Here is a 12160-nt window from a genome sequence, read left to right as displayed (position 1 = left end):
GGACCTACCTCCCCAGCACAGCCAGCTACTCTCCTAGTCCTATCCACACCCCTTCCTAGAGTTTGGATATGGCCAAGCTGTGTGATCTTGGGCAAGGCACTTGACCTGTCTGAGCTTTAATCTTCCAGGTCTGCAGAATGGGGGAGACAAGTGCTTCTCACTCAGCAGGGGCTGTTGTAAATTTTATTACTGTCAGGGTGGTTTAGGCAGATAGGAGTTATAACCCTTGGTTGATGGGAGATGTTCCGTCTGGAGGCCAGAGAAGAGAGCTGACTTAGAACAGGGCCCTCATAATGCACTTCCTGGTCTAGGCTCAGATGGCCTGTTGCCCTGACTGGTTGGCCCCAGTCAGTGGTTCTGCAGGGCAGAGGCCACCCCACCTTCCTCTGCTTAGCTGCTGGGCTGCATTACTAACCAGATGTTCAGCAGCTGCCGCATTCCACCCAGCCGCAGCCCCACCTCTGGGGACAGAGAATGACTCCCCACACACCAGGCATGACAGGATTGTATGAGTCATGAGATGTCAGGCCTGAGGTACGTCACTGGGAACAGAGAGCAAGCCTGTTCTCCACCCATTGGGGATGCTGGGACTGGGCTTTGCTGAGCCCCCCTACAGATTGAACAGATAGTTTTAATGCCAAGAGCAGGCATCAGACCTGCTGTGTGCCTGCGTCAGCAGAGAAGCTAGGTGGCAGGGAAGTGGGGCTGGGGGACATCAGACCCTGTCCCAGAGGTCTTCAAAGGACCCCCATTGGTACCACTTACACCAGACATCAATCATCAAACTCACTGTAGAGCAACAACCTCCTGTTTTGCCCTCCCTGCCCCGTGTCTTCCTTCCCAAATCTACCAGGTCCCTCCCAGGTCATTGATCTGCACCACATCACCCCCCACCCCACCACCTCTGGCCTCAGGTTTTGGTTTCTCTGTGAAGGAGTGCACCTCTTCTCAATGTTCTCCCCAGCAGGTTGGTGGGGATGGGGTAGGGGACTGGGGACGGAGCACAGCCCAGCTCTCATTATATGGCCTTGGGCCCAGAGACCCTCATTATTCTGAACAGGAGTAGGGGGACCTGGCTAAGCTGGGTTAGTCTCTCCTGCCAAGCTGATCAGGACAGTTTCTAGCTTGTCTCTGCCAAGCATTTGACCTGATAACAAGTAAACATGGGGGCCGTGGTGGGTCAGGATGAGGGCAGTGGGGGCATCCTCTTCCATCAAGCACAGGAAAAGCAAAGCCAGCTGTCCTGCAGAAAGAAAATAACTGAAGCAGACAAGGAGAGAGCAGAGGCAGAGACCCAGGAGAGAGGAGGGGGTGAGGGAAGGGAGCCCCCAGGCTCTGGCTGTCTCTGAGGCTTGGCAGTCCTTCCTACCCCAGGATTCCAGGACACTCTCCCAAGTCCTCCCAACAAACTCCCCGTTTCTGCTTAAACCAACACGGCCTCCTGGTCAAGAGCCCGGATTGAGCATGTGCCATCATCCCGCCCCTGCAACCTAGCTTCCCGCAGTGACCTGTGTGGGCCAGGTTCCCACCCTGCAAACCCTGGGCTGTTGCCCACCTCTTGCCTGGAATGTTTTCTGCTGTCTCCCCATCCTTTGAGGCCTGGCCCAAAGCCCTCCTTGTTCTCCCCCTCTCCTCACTGGTGTCCCTCCCCGAGCCTTTCTGTGCTGCAGGACACTGGTTTTGAGTTCCTTTTCTGCCTCAGTGTCTCCAGCCTGAGCCAGAGGTACCTACCCCTCAAGCTCCTCCAGCCCCTAGACTTTGCCTGATAAGCCTCCTGGAGCAGAGGAGAGAGGGCAGGTGCCTGTGGTCACAGGACCCAGCAGAGCCCCCCGCAATGGGAAGACACTGGCAAAGCCAGGGGGCTCAGCTGGGGTCCTGTGACCTGCCACCTCAAGTGCGCCAAGAGGGATCACTGGAGTTCTGCCACCAACTCACTGGGTGCTGAGTGAGTACACCCACAGCCAGGGCTCCTGCTGCCGGCCAGCACGGGAGGACCAAAGGCACGCCACACCCAGCTAGTAAATGGGGTCCTTTATTTCCACGTTAAACAGAATTGGTCTGTGCTGCTGCCTGTCCCTCCTGGTAGGGACAGGAAGACTGGTAGGAAGGCGCTGGGCTCCTAGGGGCGCCCATCCTCCCAGTGCCAAGGTCCTGCTGTCTGCTGGAAGAGGGCCCAGGAAAGGGGAGGTGGGCCAGGAGGAGCTGCTGGGGGATCCTGGGCAGGGGCCAGCGGGGGCCTGGCCACAGGGGATTCCCCAGCATGACAGACTAGAAAGGCAGCCAGGCATTCATGCCCAGCAGGGGCCTCCCTCTTGGCAGGTGGGGCCACAGGGCTGCAGAGCCAGTTTGGGAAGTGTCAATCGGTCAAAGGCTAACCAGGGTTGGCAGGGTCACAAAGGGAAGATCCAAGTGACCTTTCTGAGCCCCCTGACCTATGTCCCCTTGGGCCACGAGGCCTGGCTTTTTGGACAGGTTCTAGGTTGAAAGGAGCCCTGGGCCCAGGGCAGACAATGCCTTCAGTGAGTCTGGCTGAGTCCCAGGATCCTGAGGTTCGAGTCTTCCATGAAGCCAGTGACAACCCTGCAGCAGGGGGCCATGCCCCCGCCAGCCTAGCAGGCTGCACTGTGGCCCCAGGAGTCCTGAGCCTTGCATTTTTCTGCTGAGATCCCTCCTGCCAATCCCCACCAGGATCTTGTGTCTTTTGACCTGCCTGGTCCCTCAGCTGTGCAGAGCTGCTGTGTTTGTGGTGGGTGACAGACAGGTCTGGGAGCTGCAGGACTGAGGGCAGATCTGGAACTGGGGGCTCTGGTTCTTGTTGAATCCACCCTGGATCTCTGCAGATGGCCCCATTCAGCCTCCCAGGTACCAACCCTGCCTGGGTCTCTGCTTTCAGGAGCAAGTGGGTCTGTTAGTGGCATAAGGTTATTTAACAGATCATACGCCCCCTGCATCCGGAGAGGGTGCAACACACAGTGGTCCCTTGAGAAATGGTTTTGCTTCCATGTGCGTGCATGAAGGGACTTGTACAGATGTGTACCACACACACAGGCACATGTCCGTAACTTGTGCCTGTGCATGCGTGTACATGTTGCTGACCCTGGGGAGTGCACATTTATGTGTGTGTGGGGTGGGAGCGCACACAGTAGCCGCCTGGGTGAGCTGTGATTGCACACTCACTCCTGCCAGTGTGGAGGGGATGTGGGCACAGACTGGGAAAGGCATGTGAGTGTGCGGGTGTGTGGCAGCAGGCTCTGGTGAGTGCACTTGTGTGGCACACCTCTGGGGGTATATGCTGCCCTGGGCCGGGGGCACAGCGGGGTCCGGGCAGCCCTCACTGCCAGCTGGCACAGCTCTCGGGCAGGCTGTGCAGAATGGCCTCCAAATTCCGCTTGTCAGCGCGGATCTCCGCAAGGTCGCTCTCAAAGCTCTGGATCTGCAGCTCCTGCTGCTCCGACTCCTGCTCCAAGAGCCTCAGTTTCCCCTGCAGGGCCCCCGGTGGGCCTAGCCGCAGCCTCAGGTGCTCCAGTGCCCTCTGGGTCTCATTCAGGGCCCAGGCTGGGGTTCGATGGGTGTCCAGTGACCCTGCGGAGGGGTACAGACAGCCTCAGGATGGGCCTGCTCCCCTGCAGGCCCCAGGAGTCTGTTCAGTCCCCATCCCCAGAGACCCTCCCCAGCCCAAACCTTTCAGGATCCCAATTGCCTATGATCAACCGGGAAATCGAGGGACCAAGAGGGCAGTGCAGGGGGGCGATGAGGTGCCTACAGTGCCAGATTCAGAGACAGAAAGTAGAACAGGGGCCGCCAGGGGCTGGGGGAGTGGGGATGGGGGGTTTGTGTGTAGTGGGGACAGGTTTCGTCTTGGGATGATGAAAAAGTTCTGGAGATGGATGGTGGTGATGGCTTCACAGTAAGGTGAATGTTGTACTTAATGCCACTGAACTGTACACTGAAAAATAGTTGAAGTGGCAAAGTTCATGTTTTGTGTGTTTTACCCCAACTTTTAAAACTGCATGTTGTTCATTTCAGCCTAGCCGCTCTGACACCACCCCTACCCCACTCTGAGGGCCTCATGTTTTGGGTGCTGGCCCCTCCACGATTTACTGACTCGTCACACCCTGCACAGCGTGGCAAGCACTTTCTAGATTACCCCACTGTTACCCTCATTTCACAGATGGGGAACTTGAGGCTCAGAGAGGTGGAGTGATTTTCCCACCTCTCTGCCAAGGAAGCCAAGGAAGGGGAAATGCCGGACTTGAATCCTGGTCTGTCTGATTCCAAAGCAGCACCTGATCCTTGCTGCCACACTGGCTTCTGTGACCGTCTCTCTCCTTCTCTGAAACCCTCAACTGCTGAGGGTGGACCCTCTGACCTGGTACCTACAGGTGTTCTGGATGCACTGAGTGTTCTGTGTCTCTCCCCTCCACCTGACCAGCAGCCCCTGGAGGTACAAAGTGAGCTTGCTTCTAGACACCAGCCCTGCCTTGTGGTCGGCCACAAGGCTCGGGATGGGGGGAGCCGTGGACTTGAGGGCTAGGAGGAAAGCTTCCCTAGGACTGGGCCTCACAGGAAGATCCCCGACATGCCCCAGGGACCCAGGGGGTCGGACCCAGCCTCGGGGTCTCCTTACCCAGCCTGGCCAGCAGCTCCGACAAGGCTTTGATGTCCTTCTCCAGGGAGGTGCGTGATTTCCGGAGCTGCCGCTCCATCTCACTCAGCCCGGCATCCACCTTTGTCGGGGAAGATGAAAAGTCTGAGTGGCTCCCAGCTGGCTCCCAGGGCCAGGACGAGATGGGGTGGGGGTCTTGGCACACATACCCGCTCCGCTGCCTCCAGCTCCTGCCTGCGTGCTTCTGAGGCCAGCATCTGCCGGGAGGCCTGTCGGAGTGTCACCTGCGTCTGGCTGGAGAGCCGGCCAACACGGCGGTGCCCCTGCCTCCCCTCCCTCAGCAAGGCCTTGGCGAGCTACGGGGTGGGCAGCAGCAGCAGGGAGAAGAGGGTATGGAGTAAGTCCTTTCAGAGGCACTGACAGCAGTCATGCCCAGCGGTCATTGCTTCGTGCACCTGATCATTCGTTCATTCATTCCTTCATTCATTCAACAAGTACGTACACAGTACTTGCCAACACAGTACAGACTGCCGGACGCCACTCGTCCCTCCCTGGAGGAGAAACTCCAACTATTTTACTGATGGGGAAAACAGGTAGAGAGGAGGCGCTGGCCAAAAATCAAAATGGCAGGACCAGAAACCAAACCTGGGGACTCCTCCCTCAAATCCAGCACTTTCTCTAGGCAGCTATAGACAGTTTACTTGGGGCCTGAGCAATAAAGCCAGTGACAGCACTGGGGAGATTTGAATTTGGTCCCATTTAAACAACAAAAGCCTAGAGATTTAGGGAATAGAGCCAAACAGACAGAAGTATGAATTCTGGTTATGTGATCTCAGTTACTGAACCGGGCTGAGCCTCAGGGTCCTCCCCTGTCCCACGGGGACAGCAGTGACATTTATTTCATGAAGAATCAACAAAGCAGCCCACGTGAGCCTCCAGAGCTTGGAGCCTGGGACCCCTTTGTAAGTGCGGAGTACTCAGCACTGCACACTGAAGGGGCAGATCTGCAGGGGCAACGCTTACCCTACAGAAGGGCAGCCCATATGTGACAGTCCTCCCCCAGGCCCAGAAGGCAGGGATGCCCCTGAGCTCAGATCCACGGCCCTGACCTTGGCACTGTCCTTGGCCAACAGCTCGGCTTCCCTGCCCTTCTTCTTGGCACTGGAGGAGAGAGAGGCTGCGTTTCCCAGCATCTTCTCCGCCTGCTTGGTCTTCTTTTTTGAGTCTGCCAGGAGCCTGTCCTGGATGATGCCTGCCTTCCTCCTCATCGTGGCCTGGTCCTTGGGCCGAGGAAACTTCAGCTTCATTCCTGAAAACCCACCCAAGGCTGTGTCAGAAGGGCTGAGCTCATGCGTGGAGAGCCTGTAAGGAGGTCCCTGCCAGGTGCCTGACCACCCCAGACCCTTGGACAACATGAGTGGAGGTTCCAGATGCATGCTGCATGAGATCTGTGCGTAAATTTCTCAGGCTCACCCAGGAAAACAAACAAACAAACAAAATAAGTGAGACGTACTGCTCTGTGAATGTAAAGATTCATGGCCTATCATGATACTGAAGTCACAAAATGACAGGATGGTCAATGCCTGGGCCAGTGGTGGAGATGGGGAGTCACAGCACTGTGCATGGCGAGAGCCATTCGGCTCTTTGTTTTCATGTTCCACCCATTTCTAAAAAGGCTTTGAGGCAGCTTATTGTGATAGACCAACAACTGGACCATTAATTGAGGGCAGGGTATAGCTCAAGCATTAGAGCACACACTTAGCATGTATGAGGTCCTGGGTTCAATCCCCGGTGGCTCCTCTAAAAATAAATAGATAAATCTAATTACCTCCCCCCAAAATATAACAAAAGATTTTTTAAAAATTGGATCATTAAAATGAAAAACAAAGAGCCATATGTAATAGGGGGGATGAGGAAAAGTGAGACGTGCCAGAAAATTAGGATAATGACAGTGCAGGTACCAGATGCTCTATTTACCTGTTAGCCTCCCAGCAGCCAAGACAAAAAAGGAAAGTCTATAATTCACATAGGTTTTATTACCCAATAAGAAGTAGCTTCCGTCTATAAAGAAAGAGGCTTTCCCCTTTCCTTTCAGATAAAATTCTAAAGGAAATGTGTCATAGGAGCACTGATCACAGTAGACAAAATCAAATTTTAAAGAGATTCAAGCCTTCTAGTTTTCAGACAAATAATACTACATAATTGTTCTATAAGACAATCCAGAAGTTAGATCTACCTTGCTTCTTATACACAAAAATTGGTGTTTTTATCTTAAAGTGCATGCTGTAGAGTCCTAATTCTACAGGGTGTTGATAAATGCTAAGGGGGAATGTGAATTAAGTTTACATAAAGTGAACCCAGTTTCTTCATCGCAGGACTTCTCAGAGCCTTTAATATTCCAAGGTGTGCATAGCAAGGCCTTGGGGGTTCTACACCATGTGACATTTCTTAAACTTATTTGAACACAAACCCTCTCTTGGCAGAATAATTACAAGCAAGGGGCTCCCTTGTCCCTTGGAAGGCTGGTCCACATTTCACCTGGCAAACTTTCCTCTCTTGGTCCACCCATCTGTAAAATGGGGGCACTTAGCCTCATTTTCCTAAAGCGCAAAAAAGACCCAGACCAGCATCAACCCATACCCCCATCTAAAGGGAGACTCCACATTCCTCTCCGCAGCCCCAGCTGGACATTGGACCAGGGCAGCCACATGTAACTGGACCCCTATCCAGAGTGGCCTTGATCAGGGGTGGGCAGCTGATGACATCAGATTCTCTTCTCATCTGGTCCTGAGGGGCTCTGCGTGTGGTCTGATGATGGATAGCCACTTGGGCAAGGACCTGGTGAGTGATGTGTGAGGTGGGGAGGGACCAGCAGCCACTGGAGAGGTCCTGAGAGAAGGAGGGAACAGTCTCCTTGACTTATGCCCGTATGACTCTGGACTTCTGTTTCCTGCAGCCAAACCTGCCCTGGCTGAGGCGTGAATCCAGGTGTCTGTCACAGACATGTGTGCATCAGTGAGCCGAGGACTAAGCAGGACATACATACCTTCCAGGTCAGCCAGCAGAGTCCTGGCTCCTGTGACCGTCACTGTGGCAGCCTGGACAGACGAGGAAGCCTGGGTCAGGGCGGCTCTGGCTTCCTGGTGCAGCTGGAGAGAGAAGAGAGGCTGGGCATATGGGGCTGGAGGTGTGCTGAGCACAGTCGGCGCTCGAGGGCACCAAACCCACACATACAAGGTCCCAAAACATCACCCAAATTCTGACACTGAATTACGCTGTTTACCAGGAACACCTGATTGGTTTTGCTATACAAATATTAAATATCTCTCCCAAATATTGAGTATCTCTCCCAAGAAGTTACCACAAAAGCTCAGAGGAAAAGTGGAACATAAGAACTAAAGGAAAGGTGGACAACTGAAAATTTCTTTCTGAATGCTGCTGTATCTCAGCCAGAGGACAGGAAATAACGAAATCTGTTTAGTAAACAACGTTTACTCATAGAAAATTAGTTTCTTCCCCACTGCCACTAAATAAAGCTGGAAACTTAAAGAACATGGGTTTGATGGATGAACGGATACACAAAATGTGATGTATCCACACCATGGAATATTATTCAATCACAAAAAGGAATGAAGTGCTGATATATACACAATGTGGATAAACCTTGAAAATATTATGGTAAGTCAAAGAAGCCAGACGCCAAAGGTCACATATTGCATGATTTCATTTATATAAAATGTCCAGCACAGATTGTAAATCCATAGAGACAGAAAGCAGATCGGCGGTTGTCAGGGACTGGAGGGGGAGGAATGAGGAGTGACTACTTAATGGATAAAAGGTTCACCCTGGGGCTGATGAGTGTCTCGGAGCTAGTCAGAGGTGGTGGTCACACAACATTGTGAATGTGCTAAAAGCCACCGTGTTGTACACTTCACAGTGGGTCATTTTATGTTATGTGAATTTCACCAAAAAAAGAAACAGATAAATCACATGGGTTTGAAGCCCCAGGTGCTGCCCAGGGAGCCCTTGTGTCTTAAGTCTCTCTCCAAATGCTCAGCAGGATGGCACAGCGAGGTGGGAGGTGCTGGGGTTGGATGGGGCACTACATCTGGGGGTCTGGCCCTGACTCTGCTATGGCTTTGCCAGGCCCTAGACCAGGGTGATGGACCTGATCCCTGGGTACCACCCAGGGGGCCCTGATGAATTCCTTGTCTTTAAAAGGAAAATAAAGGTGGCTGAGGAATAAGCCGCTACTGCGGTAAGTGGAGGGATCTGAATAAGGCCTGCAGATCAGTTCACTGTATTATATACCATGTTGATTTCCTTATTTTGATCCTTGAAATCTAGTTTGACAAAACGTTAACAGAAGGGGAATCTGTGTGAAGGGTATATGGGAGTTCTTTGTCCTTTCTTCGCAATCTTTCTCTACATCTAAAATTATTTCCAGATGAAAAGTTAAAAAAAAATTTAGGGGTCCTTATACTTTCATAGGTTGGAAACCACTGGATTAGGTTAAATTCACCCCAGAGTTCTTGAATTCCCTGATTATTTCGCACTGCCTTCCCGTCTGGGCTGTTAATGTCAAACTATGGAACTTAGCGCTAGAACAACGTAGGTGCTTGCTAAAACATTTGGCAAGTGAACGAATGAATGCAAGAACGAATGAATGAGGCCCATCCCAGCTGCAATTATACTGAGTGAGGGTGGTGGGCGTGGCTCTGGCTGCTGCTGGTGCTCTGTCTGTCCATCCTGCCTCTGCCCACACCATCACTCCTTTCCCAGGAAATCAGGCCCTCCTGCCTTGGCACAGGCTGACTGAGGTTCTCTGGAGTTTGGGAGGGTGGCCACTGAAGGGATAGGAAGAACTGGTCCGGGTCTTTGTCCCCTCCTTCCCCCGCATCCTCCCTGGGGCAGCCCCAACCTCCCCCAGGAGCCTCAAAGGACAAGAGCCCACCTGCATGAGGGGCTCCGTCTCGTGCAGCATGGCCTGGGAGGTGGCCTGCAGGGCCTGGGAAGCCTCGGTGACCACGCGCTCTCTTGATGTGACCATCTTCTCCAGGTCCTGCGCCTTCAGGGCCAGGGCCCCAGCCTGGGACTTCTGAGGCTGCACGGAGATGGACGGCTCAGGAGAGGCCTGACAGGAAGGTCCAAGGGGCAGATCCTTTACTGGGTGGGAGAAGCCCGGGGGCAGGGACGGCAAGGGCAGGGCTGCACGTGGACCCCAAGAAGCAGAGGAGCTGGGGCAAGAGAAGCCACACTGGAAACCGGTCACTTGATGCTTGGATTCCAGCCCCAGCAATTTCTAGAAAGGTGGCCTCAGGCAGCTCAGCTGGCCTCCCTGACCTGCGCTGCCTTTCCCAAGCTCGCAGTCCTCAGCTGAAACCTTCGGGCCAGCCATACTTCTGAATTCAGAATTTCCCGAACTTGGGAGAAGCAGCTCGGTGCAGGGACTGCGGATCACCTCCCGCCCTTGGCGGTACCTGGGGCAGCACCCACAGCCAAGCATGTCCCTACCTGCCTCTTCCTCTTCACAGGCAGCGGGAGAACCAAAGATGCTGAGTGAGCAGCCTGGGGCCAGTCACTCCCCAGAGGGCTGGGCTGCAGGTGCATTTGTAAAGTCTAATCTTTTTTTTCTTTTTAAAGCTCAGCTCCTGGCTTTTCAGGATTGCTGAGAAGACCAGATGACCTGACTTACCCGGAGGTGATGAGCATAGGGTGATAGGTCGGGGGGGATGAGGGCCGACAAGCATTGAGGCCTGTCTTGAGCATTATTTACGAATCCGCTGTCGGCTCCTCTGGGATGCAGCCCTAAAATAACCTAATGGGCGAGCACCATCTGACAGACGAAGTAACTGGGGCCCAAGGATGGAGAGTCCTTGGCCAAGGTCACACAGCTGGGGTGGCAGAGCTGGGATCTCGGTCCGTGTCCATCTTGTACTGTTACCAATGCCACCATGGTGGAGAAGAGGCCTCGGCCTTGATATTATTACTAAAGTCGACAACCAAGATTGGCGGAGCCCTGCCAAGCTGTGGAGGTGGATTGTCTTTAATCAATTGCTGTATAGCTAAAAATAAGCCACGTCACCTGCCTCTGCCTGGGCCGTACTGGGTTCCCAGCTGCCACATTCTCTCCCACCCCCGCCCCAAGCAGAGCGCCAAGGACAGCCGAGCTGACCAGTGCTGCGGGGGCAGCCGGTGAGGCCAGGTGCACAGCTGCGTCTGCGGCTACTTGCTGCACGGCGGCCAGCACCCTCTCGGCTTCGGGCAGCGCCTCTGTCACAGCCGCGCCCAGTGCCTTCTGGGCCGCCTGCGCCTCCTGGTACCTGGGAGGAGACAGGGGCAGGATGGCCCAGGAGCAGGGTGCAGGCCATCCCTCCCCAGCGCTGTTCCAGTCCCCACGGGAGCCCCTGATTTTTGAAGGCCTCTGGCAATTCCCAGGCAGAGCCGCCCTCTGGGGTCTGTACCGGCAGCTGGTCTCGGAAACTGGCTGCCACTGGGCAGCTTTCTAATGAATGGAAAAGGCAGTAGAGGGACCGCATTCTTGTTTCCTCATTCACTTAATTAAATCACGCTTCTCTGAAGGGCCTCCCGCTTGGTTTCCACTTGAGAATCACATGCTTTGCCAATGTTTGGCTCCTTGGGGTGAATGTCAAGAGGAAAACGCCTGGTGTTGGGGAAGGGATAGTGGCCCAGGCCCTGATGTCCTTGGGTGACCTTGGGCATGTTGTTCTCCAGGTAAATGGAGACACCTGGGCTGCAGGAGCACTCTGGGGCCCTTTTGCCCTGAAGTGCCGTAATCAACTGACTAGAACAGCTTTCCTGTCCACGTGCTGCCCCGCCCAGCTCCCCCCACCATGGACACTGCTGGGGTGGAACCTCCCACGGGGGTCCCTCCCGTCCCACACCCCTTCTCAGAGAGCGAGCGCCCCTGCCCCGGAGTGGGTCACGTGGTTCAGCCTAGCCATACTGATTGGCTCAGGACCGGCCACATGACCCACGCTGGGCCGATCAGTTTCTCTCATCTAGGAAGTCCACTTGGGATGTCTGTTGACCCTCTGACTGAGCCGGATACAAGGAGGCTGCCCAGAACAGAGAAGCAGAGGCCAGGAAGAAAGCTGGTGCCTGAGAGGAGCTGCCCCAGGGGCCTGGGGTGGGGCGGGGGAAGCTGCAGGGAGGATGTGCTGATTTGGGCCCTCTGTTTTCAGGTTCTTGTCCCTTCTCTCCAGAGGCTGAGCTGCACCTCAGGCAAGACTAGGATCCTATAACTCATCACTGATCCGGCCTCTGACATTCTGCCCTGCCCCAAAGAACATCAGGACTCAAGGGAATGAGCCGGATCTGGAACCAGCGACCTCTGGCCTGGCCCTGTCAGCTCCAGGAGGCCAAACCAAGCTCCTAACCACACCTGGGAGGTCTTACCTGTCCTCCAGGTCGCGCTGGGCCTCCAGGGCTGTTCTGCCCTCCACCAGACTCCAGAGAAGTGCAGAACTGGCGTTGGAGGCGAGCAGGGCCCTCCGAGCAGTGGCCTCAGTCTTGGCCATGGTGTCCCTGTGA

At 54.6% G+C, this 12160-nt stretch overlaps 1 protein-coding gene and 1 long non-coding RNA gene across 3 annotated transcripts in view; one reads left to right on the top strand and one right to left on the bottom strand.

The window, feature by feature from the left end:
• Positions 1-12029, top strand: part of LOC135322319 (uncharacterized) — a 15032-nt gene extending 3003 nt beyond the window's left edge. The window contains exons 1-4 of one of the 2 annotated variants that reach the window (XR_010382825.1): positions 5864-6056; positions 7284-7447; positions 7563-8284; positions 11812-12029. This is a non-coding gene — a long non-coding RNA (uncharacterized LOC135322319). Of the gene's footprint in view, positions 1-5863; positions 6057-7283; positions 7448-7562; positions 8285-11811 lie in introns of those variants that run through there. The other variant, XR_010382824.1, reaches the window with a different exon arrangement.
• The window catches only part of LAMC3 (laminin subunit gamma 3), a 58301-nt gene continuing 48157 nt past the window's right edge, over positions 2017-12160 (bottom strand). The window contains 8 exon segments of the mRNA XM_031450715.2: positions 2017-3582; positions 4628-4727; positions 4816-4962; positions 5716-5915; positions 7653-7755; positions 9561-9710; positions 10782-10929; positions 12026-12160. Of these exon segments, the coding sequence (XP_031306575.2) occupies positions 3332-3582; positions 4628-4727; positions 4816-4962; positions 5716-5915; positions 7653-7755; positions 9561-9710; positions 10782-10929; positions 12026-12160 (1234 nt within the window). The 3' untranslated portion in view covers positions 2017-3331.

Source organism: Camelus dromedarius, chromosome 10 (genome assembly GCF_036321535.1).
Source record: "Camelus dromedarius isolate mCamDro1 chromosome 10, mCamDro1.pat, whole genome shotgun sequence".
Taxonomy (NCBI): domain Eukaryota; kingdom Metazoa; phylum Chordata; class Mammalia; order Artiodactyla; family Camelidae; genus Camelus; species Camelus dromedarius.
The sequence above is the reverse complement of the archived record's forward strand: the minus strand, read 5'-3'. Positions and strand labels throughout refer to the sequence as shown.